The following is a 20766-nucleotide window of genomic DNA, read 5'->3' on the forward strand; positions in this document are numbered from 1 at the left end:
ATGATTCCCAAAGGGTGAAACAGCTTTTTTTTTTTCTTTTTTTGGTGTAATTAAGCTTTCTTAGTTATAAGATGTTTCAGGTGTACTGACAAGAATAGAGAATACTTTGTTATTTACATAAGATTTTTAGCAAATGTTCATTTACTACCGACTGTGCAAAATAAGCTACATGTTTTTATATATTTTTATATTTGTTTTTCATGAGCAGTATTGTAGAAAGTACCAAAAGATCTGAGTCCAAGTCTTAGTTACTGTGACATTTACTAGCTATATAATTCTAGACAAATAACTTGGTTACCTGAGCCTCAGTTTCCTCATCTATAAAACAGAGACTGTATTCTACATTCATAGGCTGATTACTGGGGATTGAGAATGCATATAAAAGAAACTAAGGTATTTCAAAAGTGAGTTACTGTTTATTGTAACAATCCTGTGGGATTAGCATTTTAAATTTCCATTTTGCAGATAAGCAAACAGCTCAGAGAGGTTAATTAACCCTTAATAATCAAAGTTGGCTAGACTGTGTCAGAATTGAAACCCATTTCTATTAACTTCAAGTATAACACCACCTTGCAAGCCTACATTTTCCCCAGGTGGTTTGCCAGTATCCATTCACAGCCTGGGTGCTGACTTCCTTTCTTCCCTTTGTACTCAGGCCCTTCCAACGTCATTGCTAATTATTGCTGAATACCTGCTGGGTCAGACAGTAAGTGCTTATGGTTGAACATTCATGTTTCCTAACTACCATGAGTCACTTTGCTATTTGATGTTGCTGCATTATCCTGTTAAAACAGATCTGTCATTATGCTTAAAAACCTAACCCCTCAAAAGATAAGAGTTTTGACTTTTAATTTTATCTTAGTGTGGACTATTCACTCTTCCCCTTCACACTGAATTTTATCTGTTTTGATACCTCCTGCAGCTTTTCTTTTAAATCTTCTCATTAACAGCATGAACATTTTCTACTGCTGGAAGATAATACAACATTTATCTTCCTTCATTGTCTGTTTATGGATTAAAGTGTGATTTGCAGGATTGATGAGCAGGAGAAAGCCACTCATCTCTTGAAATCTTTTATATAATTAACTCCAAAGAAATAAAGTCTTCTGAGAGAAAACGCAGTTCTTACAGAGGCCCGAACACTAAGCTTTTAGAGCTCCTCATGTGCTTTTTTTGGTATGAATATTTAGCCAGGAAAGTTTGGCTGACACTTTAGTTTCGGGTACAGGAGACAATTCCAAATCCAGGTCAACTCTCTTGCAGCTGTATGGGCTTTGTCATGCGGTTAGAAGCAAAAACTCATTTAATAAAAGGCCTGCAGGCAGCCAGGCATAGATATGCTGGCTAAGAAAGAATGGTCCATATAGATAACCTGATTGTCTTTTTAAAGGAATAGAAGATCTGTAATAAGAGAATATTGATTTTCAGTTATGAGAATATTATAACTTTGAAACTATTCTTTCTCATGAACTGTGAAGACTGTGCTTGTTGTACATAAAGAGGTTTAGAAAGTCTTGATTATTGAAGACATTTTCATTGTCCAGAAGAATTTTCAGAAACTTTTAAGTACTATGGCATAAGGGATAACAGATTAGGGTCCATTTGGTGAGAGCAGCTCCTCAGCTCTATGTAGGAGATACACAGTTAGGGGACAGTGTTAGTGTTCTGCCGATTAGAGTAGGGGATTGTTGTATTGCAAGAATCCTTGAGGAGGTGTTTACCAAGCCTTTTATGTCTTGGCCTTGAAACACCAACATGCTTAAATGGTTACAGTCTGCCTTTAGCAAGTCATGTCACTTGAATCTAATGTCTGGTCCTAGGTATAATTTAATACTATGTCACTAGTGGTTTCTTGCTACAGTAGCTGAAATATATGTGGTAATGATTAGGCAGAACACATGGGACACCATAAGATAGATATTTGGTAATGACCAGTCTGTGAACATATATAGTCAGTTTAAGCCTAGGTGGGATTGTGCACCACAAGCCTGACCGGGGCCTACACATTGTATGAGCATACCATAATTTACCTACTTTCTTACTCTGGTAACTGTACATGTCAGTAGTCTAACATTCGGAGAAGGCAATGGCACCCCACTCCAGTACTCTTGCCTGGAAAATCCCATGGATGGAGGAGCCTGGTGGGCTGCAGTCCATAGGGTCGCTAAAAGTCGGACACAACTGAGCGACTTCCTTTCACTTTTCACTTTCGTGCATTGGAAAAGGAAATGGCAACCCACTCCAGTATTCTTGCCTGGAGAATCCCGGGGACGGGGGAGCCTGGTGGGCTGCCGTCTATGGAGTCACACAGAGTCGGACACGACTGAAGTGACTTAGTAGTAGTAGTAGTCGTAGTAGTAGTAGTAGTAGTCTAACATTCTTTCTGAAAGTTCTTGTAGGTGGCAAGTTTACTTTTAGATAAGTCTTTTGGGCCCTAGGCCTGTTGGTCCTGTTTTTTGCCACACTGCTGATTGAGAGTACTGGTATTGGATTTTCTTAATGGAAATTAATGTTCTCGTGTTTGTCATTTGTATCTTATTGTTGGTTTGTCTTTGGTTGAATCTTCAACATAAATACATAATGGCTCAGCAATTTCAAATTACATTGCAACTCTCTGCAGTAAAAGGACTGCTTATCTATAGGGGAGTGATAGTTTTATGGGTTGGGGAAAGAGGATTAGAGAGGGAGGGTACACTTAAAAGGTAAGAGTTTCTTTCATCCTAATGTTTTCTTTAAGAAGCTTTATAAAAAAAAAATAAAAAAAATAAGAAGCTTTATTTAGTTCTATTGATGTAGCTTTACTGATGGATTTCATCTTTCCTTCTCTGTTTAGAAAAGCATTCATGTTTCATGTCCAAAGGAAAATGTATCTTCAAAGTTTCTGGCACCATATACTACTTTTTCCAGAATTCATACAAAGAGTGTAAGTATTTTGATAAAATGAGGAGAAAACATAATAACATGTAGATTTTTGTTTTATCTGCTTGTCTAGTGCTATAAACATATTAATAATTAATGTGGTTTTAATTTACTTTGTGTTATAACACAGCCAATAAAGTGTGATATGTTTGGCAAAACTGGTAGTTGGGTCCTTAGAATAAATGTACAAATCCACTCACTGATAATTTTTTTTTATTATTAAAGGGAATCCTACACTGTTGGTGGGAATGTAAGTTAGTATAGCCACTATGGAAAACAGTGTGGAGGTTCCTTAGAAAACTAAATGTGGAATTACCATATAATCCATCAGTCCCACTCCTGGGCGTATACCTGGACAAAACTATAATTCAAAGCGATGCATGCCATTACTGGTAATCTTAAAGAGAAGAATTGTGTGAAATTTTCTTTTTTTTTTTTTAAATTTTCTTATGTATGCTTTACTCTAGTGCTGCTTACCTACTTCTGGATAATGATGATAGTACTTGATGTTTGAGTAATTTGCTACTGCTCATATTTCTCTCCCTTTGCCTATAGAAAGAGGCATTTTCTCAAAATTCCAAGAACAGCATATTGAGGGATAATTTTCAGAGATTTTTGTGATAAAGCCCTTTCTAGTACCGTAGGCTTTTTGGAAGCAGAAATGGTGGATTATATTAAAGCCTACAGCTTCTTATTGTGTGATACATTTTCAAAAATAGCTGTTTTACCCTGTTGCGAAACAAATATATATTTAGTGATCAAAATTTAGGAAATACAAAAGAAAGTGAAAATCATTCATTTCTATGCTATGAAGATAACGTGAGCTTTTGTTATGTGGCACTTAGTAATAATAATCAGTGGTTTTGCCACTTGCAACAACGTGGATGGACTTGGAGGGTATGCTAAGTGAAATACGTTAAACAGAAAAAGACAAACACTATATGATGTGGAATCTAAAAAATAAAACAAACTAGTGAATATAACAAAAAGGAAATAAACTTGCAGATTTAGAAACTAATGGATATAAATAGGGGGAGGGAAGTGAGGAGGGCCAAGGTAGGGGTAGGGGATTAAGAGGCTCAAACCATTATGTATAAAATAAATAAGCTACAAGAATATATTGTACAACACAGGGACTATAGTCAGTATTTTATAACTGTAAATAGAATATAACCTTTAAAATATTGTGAATCACTTTGTATACCTGTAACTTTCTAATATTGTCTGTTAACTATATCTCAATTTTTAAAAGTAAAATTAATAATAATCATATTTGTAATAGCTAACATTTATTGATTGCCTGATATGTGCCAGCACCATACTTTCCATATCATTATTTTCCTTGATCCAATCTTTTTTCTTTAAATATTTTACCATAATAGGTTTTTATAGTATATGCTGTTTTATCAGTTACTTTTTATTTCTTAATATGTACATCATTCTGTGTTTACTTTATGTGTATTATTTTAAGAGTCACATAGTATTCCACTGTATGACTTTACTATAATTTATTTTTCTCATCTTACGTTACTGGGCATTCATTTATTTCTAATTTTCTGACTTCATTAGTTTTGATGATATACTTAAGCTAACCCTTTACTCACAAAGGTAAGAAAAAATTAGAGTACATTTATAAAAGTAGAGTTGTTGAGTCACAGGGAATGTACATCATAAGGCTTTTGGTATGTTCTACCTGGCTTCCACTTAACTGATTTATTGAGTAAACTATTGCTCTGCATTTCCTTTGTAAACCAATCTGATTCATGCTCACAGCACATTTGCAGCTTGTAAGGTCTTTGAGGTTTGCATGCTGACACTACCCTCTAAGTTGAATGCTTACCAAGGGTCAGTTACAATGTCTGTTGTACTGTTTTTGAAATTATGTTAATTAAATATGTTAAGCCAGTGAAATATAAGTGTGAAAGGCAGAGTGACTATGTCTTTGGAAACTAAGTTTGATTGCTTTATAGAGACTTGATACAGAAGAGGATTTTTTTTGGCTATATCACACAGCTTGTGCAAAATCTTAGTTCTTCACCTGGGGACTGAACCTGTGCCCCCTGGAGTGGAGTCCTAATCACTAGACTGCCAGGAATTCCCAAGAAGAGTTTTTTAAACCTGCTATTTTGGTAGTTTGGACAAAATAAATGTAGTACAGTATTAGGGAAAAGATTTCTTTAAAAAAACCTGGATAAGTTTTTGCTCTTAGATTGCTTTGTAAGTGTGACTAAAGATTTGCTTTGCTTTCAAGAAACTAGAAGTTGTGTACCGTTTGGTTATAGTTTTTTTTTTTTTTTAATTTTTTTTAATTCATTTATTTATTTTTGGCTGTGCTGGGTCTTTTTTTTTTTTGCTTCTCAGGCTTTTCCCTAGTTGCAGCAAGCGAGGACTACTCTCTAGTTGCGATGCACGGGCTTCTCACTGAGGAGTCTTCTCTTGCTGCAGAGCATGGGCTCTAGGGTGCTAATGCTTCAGTAGTTGTGGCTCCTGGACTCCAGAGAGAGGACTCAGCAGTTGTGGTGCACTGGCTTAGTCGCTCCCAGGCATGTGGGATCTTCCCAGGTCAGGGATTGAATCTGTGTCTCCTGCATTAGCAGACAGATTCTTAACCACTGAGCTACCAGGGAAGCCCCTGGTTATAGTTTTTTACAAGAAAGTCAAGTCTTTATAGTAATTAGTGGACTCATGAAAAGATTAGTATTTGAGTTAAAATAAAATGTAGGGGTATTTTTATATCCTTTTTTATTATTTTCTACTTGTACTGGATTTTCTGATTGATTGACCTACAACTGGGCCCTATCAATTGCCTAAAGACTTTTTTTTAACTGTATCGCTTTTGTGCCAGTCTGACTTGACATTCTCTGCTAATGCTGGCTATTCAAATTTTTTAAAGTTTTACCATTGAGGGATGATGTTTCATTGCTATTTGAATTTACATTTCCTTTGATTAATTATGAATTGACCACTTTTTCATATATTTATTGACCATTCTTCATGTCATTTGCCCATTTTTCTAACTGTGAATTTTTTTCTTTATTGATAAGAACTCTTCTTATATTAAGGGTATTGATCTTTTGCCATGTATTTTGCAGATAGTTTTTTCTAGTTTATCATTCATTGTTATTTGTTTATGGTGTCTTGATATATAAAATATTTAATTTTCTAGATAATAAAACCTACCAATTTATAATGACTGCCTTTGGGATCCTGCTTAGGGTAGTCTGTGATTTTATATATATATATATATATATATATACACACACACACACACACTTTAAATTACACAGTGTAATGGGTAAGAGCAGGGACTCTAGAGTCAGGCTCATTGGATTTGATCCCCTGGATTTGAATTTCGGTTCTGCCACTTAAACTGTGTGACCTCAGGCCAATTGTTTAACCTTCCTGTGCTGTAGATTCCTTATCTGTAAAGTGGGAGTAAAAGTATTTATCTCTTAGGGTTGTTGTGAGGATTGAAACAATTAGAATTGGGCCTGGAACCTGGCAAACACAATATAAATAGTGTTTGTTAAATACAATTATAAATATGATAATTTTTGAATTTTTATGTTTTATTTTTTGCATTTCAAACTTTATTTTTGTTACTTGATTTGAAGTAGGGGTCTAATTTACTTTTTTTAAATTATTTTATTGAAGTACATTTGATTTACAGTGTTTGTAACAATTCTTTTTGAAATGATTAGCATGTTACAGTACTACAAAATAATCCATCCTTTATTTCAAGGACGTGAATTGTCATCTATATCCAGTATTTATTATTACGCCATTGATCTGTCTGTTCTTTTCCTGTAACTAAGGAATAGATGTTTAACTTTAGACTCTGACTTAGGTTTGTATCCTGGCTCTACTCTGTCACCTTAGGGAAGTTACTTAACTACCTCTTAAACCTCAGGTTTCTCATCTGATTTCTTCAGTTCAGTTCAGTCGCTCAGTCGTGTCCGACTCTTTGCAACCCCATGGATCACAGCACGCCAGGCCTCCCTATCCATTACCAACTCCCGGGTCCCATCTGGTTTCTTACTAATGCTTAAAAGATTTTTGGGTGGATTATATGAGAATAGTGTCTGTTACATGTTTGGCATATAATAGCTGTTCAGTAAATGTTAATTCTCTTTCCTCCTTTAATAAAAATTTGGAGGAAGGAGACAGCTGGTATGATCTATAATCTACTTTTCAGTGTTCTGTCACTTTGGAAGAAATGGATAGTTCAGACTTAATTACCTTTTAGGTCGAGGAACTAGGGCCTCAAAGATCTATAACTGAGATGATAACACAATGTCCCCATCCCCTCCAGGGAAAGTTTATTAACTGAGAGGGTACCAAACAGTATGTCAGAGTTTCTCAACCTTGGCAGTATTGACATTTTAAGCTAGATAATTCTTTTTCATAGGAGGCTATTCTGTGCACTGTAGGATGTTTAGCGGCATCCCTGGCCTCTACCTACAAGTGGTCGATTAGGTAGTGCCCCCAGTTGTGACAACTAAAAATGTTTATGCATCACCACATGTCCCCCCAGAAACAGATTGCTCCTTGTTGACAGCCACTGTAATATACAAATATAGAACTGAAGACCTCGAGAGGAGGAAATGGTGAACTCCTTCAGGTGTTTGGAGAACCACTTACCTTTTGTGGAATAGGTCATTTAAAAAACACACACACACACATTAATTTTTCTTCTATTTCTTATTCTCTTTCTCTTATTTGAACTCATTATTAGGTGGTTCACCCATTTACTAATCACCTACTGTATTCCAGATACTCTTCTGGGCACTGAAGCTATAGCAATGAATAGAACGGTGGTGTAGAGCCCATATTCTAGGGTGTGGGACCATATAGGGTTTGTCAATGACTTGGATATGAGAGAGAGAAAATGAGGAGTTGGGATAATCCCAAAGATTTGGCCTGAGAATTGGGTAAATTCTGGTGTCATTTACTAAGTGGGGGACAAGTAGTTGCATTGGTAAGGAATAGAGGGCTTCCCTTGTAGCTCAGCTGGTAAAGACTCCCCTCAATGCAGGAGACCTGGGTTCAATCCCTGGGTTGAGAAGATCCCCTGGAGAAGGGAAAGGCTACCCACTCCAGTATTCTGGCCTGGAGAATTCCATACTGTATAGTCCATGGGGTCGCAAAGAGTCAGACATGACTGAGCAACTTTCACTTTCAGGGGAAAATAAGGGTTGTGTTTGGACAGGTTAAATTTCAGGTGTCTTTTATAAAGCCAAAGATAAGTGCCACATGAGTCAGGAAAGATGTTTGGCTGTGTCACTTTAGGGATTAAATTGATTTCAGAGTGAGTAGGCAAGTGTTAAATATGTTTTGTTTCTGAGACTCTATGAATGGGGACAGTAGTTGGTCTCCTTGATATAGGTCAGATGGCTTTACTTTCTTCTCTGTTGATGAGGTGCTTCATCCTTATTCCCAAACTGGTATTAGGTATTTGTTGAATAGTTACTATGTACATAGCCTATGATTTGAGTAAGAAAGTGGTGCTGGACATGGTTCTGACACTTACAAAGCTCATCATGTAGTTGGGAAGCCAGAACAGAGTTGAAATCGACAGTACTGCTAGTCACTGTCAGGTCAAGGATTAAGGTGCTAGTGGTGGGAAAAGAAAGATCTGAGAAATGTCTCCTAGACATGAGTGTGAAAGCAGAATCCACCAATGAGAAGCTACGGGCAGAATGGGATTATTATGAGGATCAAATGATTCAGTGTATTTGAAAATGTTTTACAAATGATGAATTGTGATATAAATGTTAATTGTTGTCGTAATCCTTAAATTAGAACTACAGTTAACAGTCCTTTTATTGAGGAATCAAAATAAAGAAGAAAAAATCTTAGTGTTAGAGCTGACCTATATAATCCCTTTAGTTTTGCCACACCTATTCATTATGGCTTAATTGGCATAGAAATGTAAACTGGAAAGTTGAATAATTAAAGCCCAAATTCCTACTTTTTAAAAAATAATTTAGGTCATATGAGAATCGTAGTTGCTGGGAATATGCCTGGAATTATATATCTCAAGTCTTATATTTCTGGAATATTTGCAACTGAGCGTTTTTTAATATAAAGGGGATAATACATATGCATGTATATGAAAAAGACTTGGCATTCTAATCATGGCTTATTCATGAAGTGATTCCTAATACTGAAATTGCGTAAGTGAATCTGAGAATTTTCTGTTCAGTTCAGTTCAGTCGCTCAGTCGTGTCCGACTCCTCGTGATCCCGTGAACCGCAGCACGCCAGGCCTCCCTGTCCATCACCAGCTTCTAGAGTCCACCCAAACCCATGTCCGTTGTGTCGGTGATGCCATCCAACCATCTTATCCTCTTTCGTGCCCTTTGCCTCCTGCCCTCCATCTTTCCCAGCATCAGGGTCTTTTCAAATGAGTCAGCTGTCTGCATCAGGTGGCCAAAGTATTGGAGTTTCAGCTTCAGCATCAGTCCTTCCAATGAATATTCAGGACTGGTTTCCTTTAGGATGGACTGGTTGGATCTCCTTGTAGTCCAAGGGACTCTCAAGAGTCTTCTCCAACACCACAGTTCAAAAGCATCAATTCTTCGGCGCTCAGCCTTCTTCACAGTCCAACTCTCACATCCATACATGACCACTGGAAAAACCATAGCCTTGACTAGACGGACCTTTGTTGCCAAAGTAATGTCTCTGCTTTTTAATATGCTGTCTAGGTTGGTCATAACTTTCCTTCCAAGGAGTAAGTGTCTTTTAATTTCATGGCTGCAGTCACCATCTGCAGTGATTTTGGAGCCCAGAAAAAGAAAGTCTGACACTGTTTCCACTGTTTCCCCATCTATCTGCCGTGAAGTGATGGGACCGGATGCCATGATCTTCATTTTCTGAATGTTGAGCTTTAAGCCAACTTTTTCACTCTCCTCTTTCACTTTCATCAGGAGGCTCTTTATTTTTATTTTTTATTTATTTATTTATTTATTTTTTTAGGAGGCTCTTTAGTTCTTCTTTACTTCCTGTCATAAGGGTGGTGTCATCTGCATAGCTGAGGTTATTGATATCTCTCCCAGCAATCTTGATTCCAGCTTGTGCTTCTTCCAGCCCAGCATTTCTCATGATGTACTCTGCATATAAGTTAAATAAGCAGGGTGACAATATACAGCCTTGACGTACTCCTTTTCCTATTTGGAACCAGTCTGTTGTTCCATGTCCAGTTCTAACTGTTGCTTCCTGACCTGCATACAGGTTTCTCAAGAGGCAGGTCAGGTGGTCTGGTATTCCCATCTCTTTCAGAATTTTCCACAGTTTCTTGTGATCCACACAGTCAAAGACTTTGCCGTAGTCAATAAAGCAGAAATAGATGTTTTTCTGGAACTCTTGCTTTTTGATGATCCAGCGGATGTTGGCAATTTGAATTTTCTGTTACTTGTTCTGAAATACACAAACACAATTAAGGTTTTACAGAGGTAGTGTGAAGTAGTGAATTGGAAGCATCTTTGCTTTTCTTTGAATCCTTCTGGTGCGTCTTGGAAGTCTGTCTTTTGTGTAAGTGGGTTCCTAAGAATCAGGAGAGGTATCTTTATTTTAAAGTAACATAGCAAAAGGTGGAAACTATGGAAATGATATGGGAATAAGGGACTTTACAGTTATATAAACTGCAGGAGGTTATATATGACTACAAGAATATCTTTTTGTTTTGAGAAATAAAGAGTTTTGGCTCTAGCCTTGTTGGGAGATCAGTGACTATAACTCAGCCTTCATATTAAATACATGTTCTTTGGGTTGGGAAGCACAGGCTTGAAGAAGTCTTAGAGGAGTTTGAACTGAGAGAGGTTTATAACATTTCAAGGAAAGAAGAGCATTTCATTATTTGTAACACTGGTTACAACACTGGTTTTGTCTTTTGAACAGATAACATGCCTGGACATTTCCAGCGGAGGAGGCCTTGGTGTGTCATCTAGCGCTGATGGGAGCATGAAGATCTGGCAGGCTTCCAATGGAGAGCTCAGAGTAAAGGCTTTGGATACACTTTTAGGGTGGTCTGAGAAACCTTAGACTGGGCCATGGAAAGAAGAGTGGCCCATTCTGAAAATGTAGGAACACTACACTTTGATTGGTCTTTGTTCTTCCACTTGTTAATATGAGACCCAGGCTCAAGTTTGATGATTTGCCAGAACAAATTGGGGCTGAAACAGTGGTAGAGCCTGGCTAGTGAATGTCTGGATGGTCCCTTGATATGAACTGCCTTCAGTGATACATTTCTAAGACAGAGTAGCTGTTACACTGACTGTATGGCTGAGCCCCTCAACCTGTACAGAGGATTTTAAGTAAAAGAGCCCTCAAACCTCCTCAGCTCCTTATGTGTAGAAATAGAGTTATGGATAGCTGTGAGAGCTCTGGAGGTCAAATTCACAACATCTACAGCCAAAGTCCAGGAAAGGGAGCCAACAGCTCCTAGAACATTACCTGGTAGACAGATGAACTAAACAGATTCTTTGGATCTCTTTTGTCTTAAAATACAGTATATAGATGTATCATTTAAGGGACCAAGGATATGGGAGGTAAGAGGACATCGAGGGATGAACAAGAGAACTAGCATGGAATTCTCTTTTGTTTTTCCAGAGAGTATTGGAAGGACATGTGTTTGATGTGAATTGTTGCAGGTTTTTCCCATCAGGCCTTGTGGTTCTGAGTGGGGGAATGGATGCCCAGCTGAAGATATGGTCAGCTGAAGATGCTAGCTGTGTGGTGACCTTCAAAGGTCACAAAGGAGGTATGAAGAGTGATTTTTCCTAAAGCCTTCTGTAATTAGATCCCCAGAAATGAAGCACCAAAAAGACAGAATCTAGTAATCCACAAAAACAGAAATAATTTATCTAACTGGCTATTTAAGTGAAGTGGTATTTCCCCAGGGATTAAAAATTCCTTTCCTACCCAGTTTTGTTATTGCTATCTAGAACTAACTGCCCTACATAGATAGTTGTTTTCCACAATTGATAAGATTAAAAAAAGGAGTAGATGATCTCCTGTTTTCCACAGGAGATCATCTACTGTGTGCTGGGAAAAAAGAGAGGTGTGCCCACTGGTTTTCCTTAGTCCTTTGGCTGAGTTGAGATTAAAGCTGGGTTGCAAATGGCTGCCTCACCAGACATGAGTCAGACCTTGGTCCTAACCTGCTGATATCAGATTGTAGGGATACAGTGAGAACATCTTCTCTCTTTAAATGATTGGTTGGTTTGTTGGGAAAAAAAGATATTTAGACATTTTATCCTTAATTAGGAATGTTAAAAAAAAAAGTGATAAAATGTCATTCTAATTTTTATGGGTTTGGATATTTTTGAAACTGTAAAAACATCCTCAAGTAATTTCTTACCTTGATCCCTCCTTTGGGACCATAATACACGTCATCTACACCACCCATTTGAGAATTTGTTATATATCACCCTATACTTAATGGTATTTAATCCAGTGTTTTTGCCTTGTGTATCTGACTATATTATAAATAACTTGTGTGTTGATTTTTTTAAGTTTTAGTATTTTTCTTTATAATGGTTTGTCAGATTACATACAGATCGTCTAGCAAACGCATATGTTAACCTTGGCAAATAAATGAATTTTCTTCTTAGACTCAAGTACATGGGTGTGGAGAGGGGATAGAAGGGATATTTAGAGCTTTCCTCACATTCAGGCCAAAGAACTGACAGGAATGAAGCATCAAAGTGGCCTGCACAGTTGGGGAGTCTAGAGGAACACTGAGGGATTCACCTCAGATCTGGCCACCTTGAAGATGTGAGGCACGGGGCAACTTTCCAGTGAAACAAGGCATGGCCCTGCATGTTGAACTTAACAGGATGTATATTCAGCATCAGTGCATGCTCAACTTCAGAATACCTTTGGGTTAACTGCAGTTATGGACTGTGCCCTCCACTTGAATCCTAAGTCTCCCAGTTCTCCTTAAGAATCATGCATGTCGCTCAGAGTGAACTATATAGAGTGTTCACTGATGTAAATTAAGCTTTTATTCGTATAATTGTTTCATTCTTTTAAAAGAAAAGTTTTAGGGTGGGGGCTTCTCTAGAGTATAACAACCCTGACTCTTTTTCCTTGAGAGGTTTTTTTTTAATTCGACTGAACAGAAATAAACTTTTAGGGGAAATTGCAAGTTAGTCAGATCCAGGCTAATGTCTGTCAGGTCTTGAATAACTCCTCTCCAGTTAGTTCTGTTTAGGTGACTGGTTTGGGCTTGGTCATTCTTAAAAAGTGCTTCCCTCATAGCTCAGTTGGTAAAGAATCTGCCTGCAGTGCAGGAGACCCAGGTTCGATTCTTGGGTTGTGAAGATCCTCTGGAGAAGGAAATGGCAACCCACTCCAGTATTCTTGCCTGGAGAATCCCATGGACAGAGGAGACTGGCAGGCTATAGTCCATGGAGTAGCAAAGAGTCGAACACAACTTAGCGACTAAACAAACCACCACCACCAGTTCTTAAAAAATATGGAGCCAAAATCAAGATTAATCTCCAGTAACTTAGCAGCATGTGTGGGTCATTGTCTTTACCCAGTTGACTTCCAGATTGCTCTGTGTGACTCCTTTTCTACAGTCTTCCTAGTTCTGAGATTATCATGTAAAAAACAGAATAAAGAATTATTACCTGCATTTGTGATCTTTAGTAGTTTCACAACTGGTGACTAAATAAGAAAAGCAGAAGATAGTATCAAAAGTGAACATGGTCCTTTGTTGCCTAGGTAAGTTTGGCAAACAAGATATGAAAGGAAGACTTGACTGAACATCACCTGATGCTTACTGCAAAGAATCATTAGGACACTAATAGAGCAGCTTTGTATAAAGATCTGCTATAAAGGATAATCTTTTGTTAGCTTAAGTCCCTGGCTTGTTTATTACTACTAGTATATGGAAACATGATAGTAAGGGAGGCAGTATAGTAGAGTGGTTAAGCTTAGGATTTGGAGACATACAAATCTTGGTTTAAATCTTAATTCTTCCACTTCACAGCCTGTGAAGCCTTTTAAAGTTGCTTAACTTTTCTGAGTCTTTATTTCCTCATGTGTAAAATGGGGATAGTAGTATTAAAAGAGATGGTGCAAAAAAAAAAAAAAAAAGAGATGGTGCATATGAGTGATTAACATAATCCCTGGTATAAAATAAATGCACAGTGAATATTATAATTCATTAAAAATGTAACACTGCACTTTAAACTCTGCCAGGCAAGTTGAACCTTGTGATGTTGTAACATGGTTGTCAACTGTGAAAAGCAGAAATTGTTATTTTTAATAGAAAAATAGACATTTTTGATCTTAGTTGTTATACAATTGGTCTTTTCTAATACTTTTAGATACATATTCTATATTTAATTAAAGGATTAGTGTTATTATTTAATTAACAAGCAGAGGTAAGATTTTGTGTGTTTCTAAATTTTTCTAATGAAAAAATAAACTAAAAGTAGTGTTCTGTTTGTAATATGTAATTCCTAAGTAGCTCTAAAGTGTGCTTTAATTAGTTTGAAGTTTTTTACTTGCCCAGGCCATTTAATTAAGGTTGTTGAATTTGGATATATATATATATATATATATATATTCATAATTTTAATTTTTTGTAGTAAGCACCAGGTCTTTCATAATCTTTGAAAATACTGAGAACAAATGAAGCACCATTTCAGTTGATTGATTGAGGTTTCTTGCTTACAAATGTAGGAAAGATGCTTTTATTTCAGAAACCAAGTTACATTTTCAGCACTTGGGCCATTCTTTTCAAACTCTAATATACTTTCTTTGAAATAGTATATACTGCCTCCAAGTAATAGAAGATACTTCAGTTCTGAGAACTGAATTGATTAAACTTGTTAGAAACCTGTATAGAAATATGAAATTTGCTCTGCTTTTTACTAATATTTATTCAGTTCAGTTCAGTTCAGTCGCTCATTCGTGTCCGACTCTTTGCAAACCCATGAATTGCAGCACACCAGGCCTCCCTGTCCATCACCAACTCCTGGAGTTTACTCATACTCATGTCCATTGAGTCAGTGATGCCATCCAGCCATCTCATCCTCTGTCGTCCCCTTCTCCTCCTGCCCCCAATCCCTCCGAGCATCAGAGTCTTTTCCAATGAGTCAACTCTTTGCATGAGGTGGCCAAAGTATTGGAGTTTCAGCTTCAGCATCAGTCCTTCCAAAGAACACCCAGGACTGATCTCCTTTAGAATGGACTGGTTGGATCTCCTTGCAGTCCAAGGACTCTCAAGAGTCTTCTCCAACACCAGTTCAAAAGCATCAGTTCTTCGGTGCTCAGCTTTCTTTATAGTCCAACTCTCACATCCATACATGACCACTGGAAAAACCATAGCCTTGACTAGACGGACCTTTGGTGGCAAAGTAATGTCTCTGCTTTTTAATATGCTGTCTAGGTTGGTCATAACTTTCCTTCCAAGGAGTAAGCGTCTTTTAATTTCATGGCTGCAGTCACCATCTGCAGTGATTTTGGAGCCCAGAAAAATAAAGTCAACCATTGTTTCCCCTGTTTCCCCATCTGTTTCCCATGAAGTGATGGGACCAGATGCCATGATCTTCATTTTCTGAATGTTGAGATTTAAGCCAACTTTTTCACTCTCCTCTTTCACTTTCATCAAGAGGTTTTTTAGTTCCTCTTCACTTTCTGCCATAAGAGTGGTGTCATGTGCATATCTGAAGTTATTGATATTTCTCCCGGCAATCTTGATTCAGGCTTGTACTTCCTCTAGCCCAGCGTTTCTCATGATGTACTCTGCATACAAGTTAAATAAGCAGGGTGACAATATACAGCCTTGACGTACTCCTTTTCCTATTTGGAACCAGTCTGTTGTTCCATGTCCAGTTCTAACTTGCTTTCTGACCTGCATACAGGTTTCTCAAGAGGCAGATCAGGTGGTCTGGTATTCCCATCTCTTTCAGAATTTTCCACAGTGTATTGTGATCCACACAGTCAAAGGCTTTGGCATAGTCAATAAAGCAGAAATAGATGTTTTTCTGGAACTCTCTTGCTTTTTTGATGATCCAGCGGATGTTGGCAATTTGATCTCTGGTTCCTCTGCCTTTTTTAAATTCAGCTTGAACACCTGAAAGTTCACGGTTCATGTATTGCTGAAGCCTTGCTTGGAGAATTTTGAACATTACTAGCATGTGAGATGAGTGCAATTGTGCGGTAATTTGAGCTTTCTTTGGCATTGCGTTTCTTTGGGATTGGAATGAAAACTGACCTTTTCCAGTCCTGTGGCCACTGCTGAGTTTTCCAAATTTGCTGGCGTATTGAGTGCAGCACTTTGACAGCATCATCTTTCAGAATTTGAAATAGCTCAACTGGAATTCCATCACCTCCACTAGCTTTGTTCATAGTGATGCTCTCTAAGGCCCCCTTGACTTCACATTCCAGGAGGTCTGGCTCTAGATCAGTGATTATGCCATCATGATTATCTGGGTCATGAAGATCTTTTTTGTACAGTTCTTCTGTGTATTCTTGCCACCTCTTCTTATTTTTTTATTTATTCAGGCATAGTTTAATCTTATTCTTATTTCTCAGACTTTGGCTAGGATGTTTATATGTCAGTCAGCTGAATCTTTTCTTGAATGCAGATTCTTTTCTTCTTGGTTTATATGTTGAAGACCATTTGGTTTGATAACTAAAGCCTTGGTAGCTCTGTTACGTCGTTAAGTATGGCTATTCCTCCTACAAAGGCATTCCTATTCCTTTTATAGCTTTTTCTTAAAGTCATTCCTCACAGATTCCTGCTCCTATAAGGCTTCTCTTTCTTTTATTCTTCCCACCTAAGAGTGAAGAGACCCGCACTAGATGCCACTATGTTGTGAGTGACATTTTATTAGAGAGGGGGTGATAGTTTTCCACTCTACTTTTCATAAAAAGGGAAGACCTCCAACCTCTTTACTGAGTATTAGTTGACATTTGTACACAGTTAAAGCATTCACAGCTCCCTAGCCACAGTAGCATCCTCCTTGGGTACATATTTTTCATAACTATTTGTTCTTTAAAATTTGTATCACTTCCATGAAACTCAATATTTTTAGATAATGGTTTGAACTTTCCAATAAGGATGTAAATAAACCTTTGATTTCTTGGTAAGAGCTGAAGGCCCTTCCTTATGTTCCTATTGGTGATTCTTCATGATTCTTAAAAAGACTAAAATCCTTTTCTAGCTAGAATGCCGTGTTATGGAAATAGAGTGGAAAGGTGCATTTTCTAAAGTTAAGGTACTTTACAATTACAAAATATGTTATAAATAAGAACTGTAAAATAGCAATAAGACATGTTGCCTCCTTCAATCTACTTCTGAGGGAAAGGCTACTTTTAAAAGCTTATCTGTTTGGCCCTTATCCAGTTGATATATAATTATGAGGATTGCATTTTATTTTTTCAACAACTATAACCAGCTACATAAGTTGTATTTAATTTTTATTTTAAATTGGATATATTTGGAAACTTACCCTGTGACTTAGGTCCTACCTGAGTTGTCTCTAATCATATTTGCTCAAACAGCCCCCAAATTGGCTACTTTTTCAATTTGTGGCATTTTTTATAAATGCATCTTTTTCTGGAAAAGGCTTTCAGAGTAAAATTTCCAGTAGGACTTGAGGCCTTTTGTTAACCACATGGGTCATCCATCTTTTGTGCCTTATGTTGAATTTTTATCAAGGTTTGTGTATCTGAAGTCATCTCATCTTGAGAGAAATAGGAACAAGCCAAGGAGCACATGTTTACTTCAGTAACCTTTGGTCAGGTACTTACCACTCAGCCTGCAAGAGTTTATTGGGCACCTATAATAGGACAATTACCTGGGTTTTAATAAAGCAAGTACTAGCCCTGCCTGTATCACCATAGGGTCGGATTCACTTTCTACTCTGCAGTCCTGTGTTACCACACATGTGTCCCTGAATTGTAGCTCTTTATGTCCCTGACTGTCTCTACCTTTTTATGCTATGTGCTTCTGAGGCCAGGGATCATAGCAAATAGATAACAGGTAACAAGGGCTTTGAAAATTATAAAATCTGTGGACATTTTGGATCTTATAACACTCTGGATCTTGTTTGATCTTTTTTAGCAGGCAGTCCCCTGTCGCGGTACGATGCAAGGGCCCAGGAGGTGTATATACTCAGCTTCCTGCTGGGTTCCTCTAATAACCCTGCTCTGGCAAAAGTGGAGCATTGGCTCACACTGTCTCTTTGCAAACAGGTGAGGTAGAAGCTCAGCTTCCCTTTGACTGTGCTGATGCCTTCCTGGTGAAAGTAGGGTACCAACTTGCATCACCTCAACTTTACACCACTTCCTTGCCTCCCCTTGGGCCTGTAAGATCTGTTCCCTGCGGACTGACACCAAGGGAGGGGTTGGGGATAATGGAGTGTTACTTCCTGCTCCCTCAGGAAAGATTACCTCTTTCCCCCATTGGTGAGAGTAGAGGCTCAGTTCCCCACTGACAGTACCCTGTTGGACCTGCTCAGCATCGCTGGGTGGCGAAAATTGGAGTTCTGTCTCCTGCTTCTTTGCCGGGGTGGGATAGAAGATCACTCCCTATTCAGCCCCAGTGAAACTCTAAGCAGGGGAGGTAGCAGTTTTTCTTTTGCTGTTTGAAGAAGATGGATATTGCCAAAATGTTTTCTATTCTGTTAGGCCACCTTTTTCTCAGTCTTCTGCCTAGAAGCAACAGACTTTCCTTGGAGTTGTTTGTTTTTTGCTATTACTTTTAATTTGTCCCTTAAAAAAAAAATCAGTTCTATGTTAGAGGCTTCAGCAGTGTCCTGTCTAGGATATATGGGAGGCAGTAAGGAAATGCAGGGAAACTCAATTTCCTGTTGTTCTTCAAGTCCTGGGGTTCCTAGGTGAACTGCCTTCTTACATCTTTGAACTGAGCTTGCTTGTTGTCTTATGTCCAGGTTTTTTCAGTTTTAAGGGAAGGACCTGGGAGGAATGGACTTATTTGATCTTGGCCAGATGAGAAGTCATATCCTTTTTTTTTTGAAGAGGAGACTAACCCTTTCAGTTACTTCTCAATGCAAGCAGCAGGAGCTTTTAAGACAGTAATTTTCATACTGAACTGCCTAAAATGACTTTAAGTTTTGTTTTTAAAAAACATGTTTTAAAGCCAAAAACAAAAAAAAAACCTGGAAAACCATGGTTCTAGAACATGCCACTAAAGATTAAATCCAAAGCTCCTTTTTCCATGTCTGTTCCTCATAGCTAGTCTTTGAACTGTTGGGAAACAGGGACTCTGTTCTATCTATTTCTGTTTTTCTGGCACTTGAAAGTACCCAGCATGAAGTACATATCCAGTACTCATTTGTAAAGAAATGGTCATTTATGCAGATCCATGCATGTACTTTGCCCTTTAGTTCCTTTACTATCTACTCCTTCTTACGGTCATTTCTTTTTTCTCTCTCCAGGTATCCTGGATACAGCCATTGTTGATCGGGGGAAAAATGTGGTATCTGGTTCTCGCGATGGGACAGCACGACTTTGGGATTGTGGGCGCTCAGCCTGCCTGGGAGTCATTGCAGACTGTGGTTCTTCCATCAATGGAGTGGCTGTGGGTGCTGCTGACAACTCGATAAACCTCGGCTCCCCTGAGCAGATGCCCAGTGAGTTGAGGACAGTATATGAATTTGTTTCTTTAGGTTCCTTCAGTGTTTGCCTTAGTTTCTCCTTTTCTTCCTCCTCCTCTCCTGCTCTGTAGGTATTTCTGTTTTCATCATAAGACTAATATTTATTGCATATCTACTACGTTTGTGTTGCTTTGAATTTACAAAGGAAATATATGTCATAGTTACTACATTTGAGTAAGTACAGTTTAATTTAGCAGTTGAGGCTAATGCCTGTAAAACAGAGATCAGTGCAGTTTTAGCTAAAATAATGATTCACTGAATGCAAATATAATAGGTTTTTTGTTTTTCTTTTTTTAAGAAGAGAGTGTTTTAGGTTAGTATAGATGAGAAAGGAGTCACAAAAGAAGTTGACTTGAACCTTGCAGGATGGATTCAAGTTGAACTGGGAAAGATGGGAGAATGAGACCTAGGGCAGGGGTAGAGGTAGTCAGTTCACATTAAAAAACAGTATGAAGGTAAAATTATCCATTGGGTAAAGTTATGCTTGGCTGAGCCAGAAGTTGATGTAAGCTTCATAGGGGGAAATAGGTGAGTAGAATGATAGTTCTGGTGAGTCAGAATGATAAAGATCCTAATAAAGCAACTTGTGTTCTTTTCTTATTTTCCTGTGATTATAACATATTTGCTTCTCTGATGGAAACAGGACTGTTTTTCTCCCAGTATCTCTGCCTCTAGAGCAGTTAGGTCCACATAAAATTGAGCAGAAAGTACAGAGTTCTAGTATACTCTCTGCCCCAACAAATGCACACCCTTCCTTATTATTGGCATCCCCCCCAGAGTGGTAAATTTGTTACGTTGATAGACCTATACTGATAACATCATTAACACTCAAAGTTCAAGGTTGACATTGGGATTCATTCTTGATGTTGTATATTCTGTGGGTTTGGACAAATGTACAGTGTCATGTATCTGTCATCATAGTATCATGCAGAAATTTCACTATCTGAAAAATTGTCTTTGCTCCACCAATTTGTTCCTTTCTCTCCTATAACCCTTGGCAACCACTGATATTTTTATTGTCTTCATAGTGTTGCCTTTTCCAGAATTTTGAAATCGTAAACTATGTAGCCTTTTCAGATTGGCTTCTTTCACTTAGTAATATGCATTTAAGTTTCCTCTGGGTCTTTTTGTGCCTTGATAGCTCATTTCTTTTAAGCATTGAACAGTATTCCATTGTCTGAATGTACCTCAGTTCATTCATTCAT

At 37.9% G+C, this 20766-nt stretch overlaps 1 protein-coding gene across 2 annotated transcripts in view; it reads left to right on the plus strand.

The window, feature by feature from the left end:
• The window catches only part of PAAF1 (proteasomal ATPase associated factor 1), a 40326-nt gene that overhangs the window by 6580 nt on the left and 12980 nt on the right, over positions 1 to 20766 (plus strand). The window contains exons 4-8 of one of the 2 annotated variants that reach the window (XM_061380808.1): positions 656 to 706; positions 2834 to 2923; positions 10818 to 10916; positions 11529 to 11679; positions 19343 to 19537. In XM_061380808.1, coding sequence (XP_061236792.1) covers positions 656 to 706; positions 2834 to 2923; positions 10818 to 10916; positions 11529 to 11679; positions 19343 to 19537 — 586 coding nt within the window. The remainder of the gene's footprint in view (positions 1 to 655; positions 707 to 2833; positions 2924 to 10817; positions 10917 to 11528; positions 11680 to 19342; positions 19538 to 20766) is intronic. The other variant, XM_061380809.1, reaches the window with a different exon arrangement.

This window comes from Bos javanicus, chromosome 15 (genome assembly GCF_032452875.1).
Source record: "Bos javanicus breed banteng chromosome 15, ARS-OSU_banteng_1.0, whole genome shotgun sequence".
In the NCBI taxonomy this organism is placed as follows: domain Eukaryota; kingdom Metazoa; phylum Chordata; class Mammalia; order Artiodactyla; family Bovidae; genus Bos; species Bos javanicus.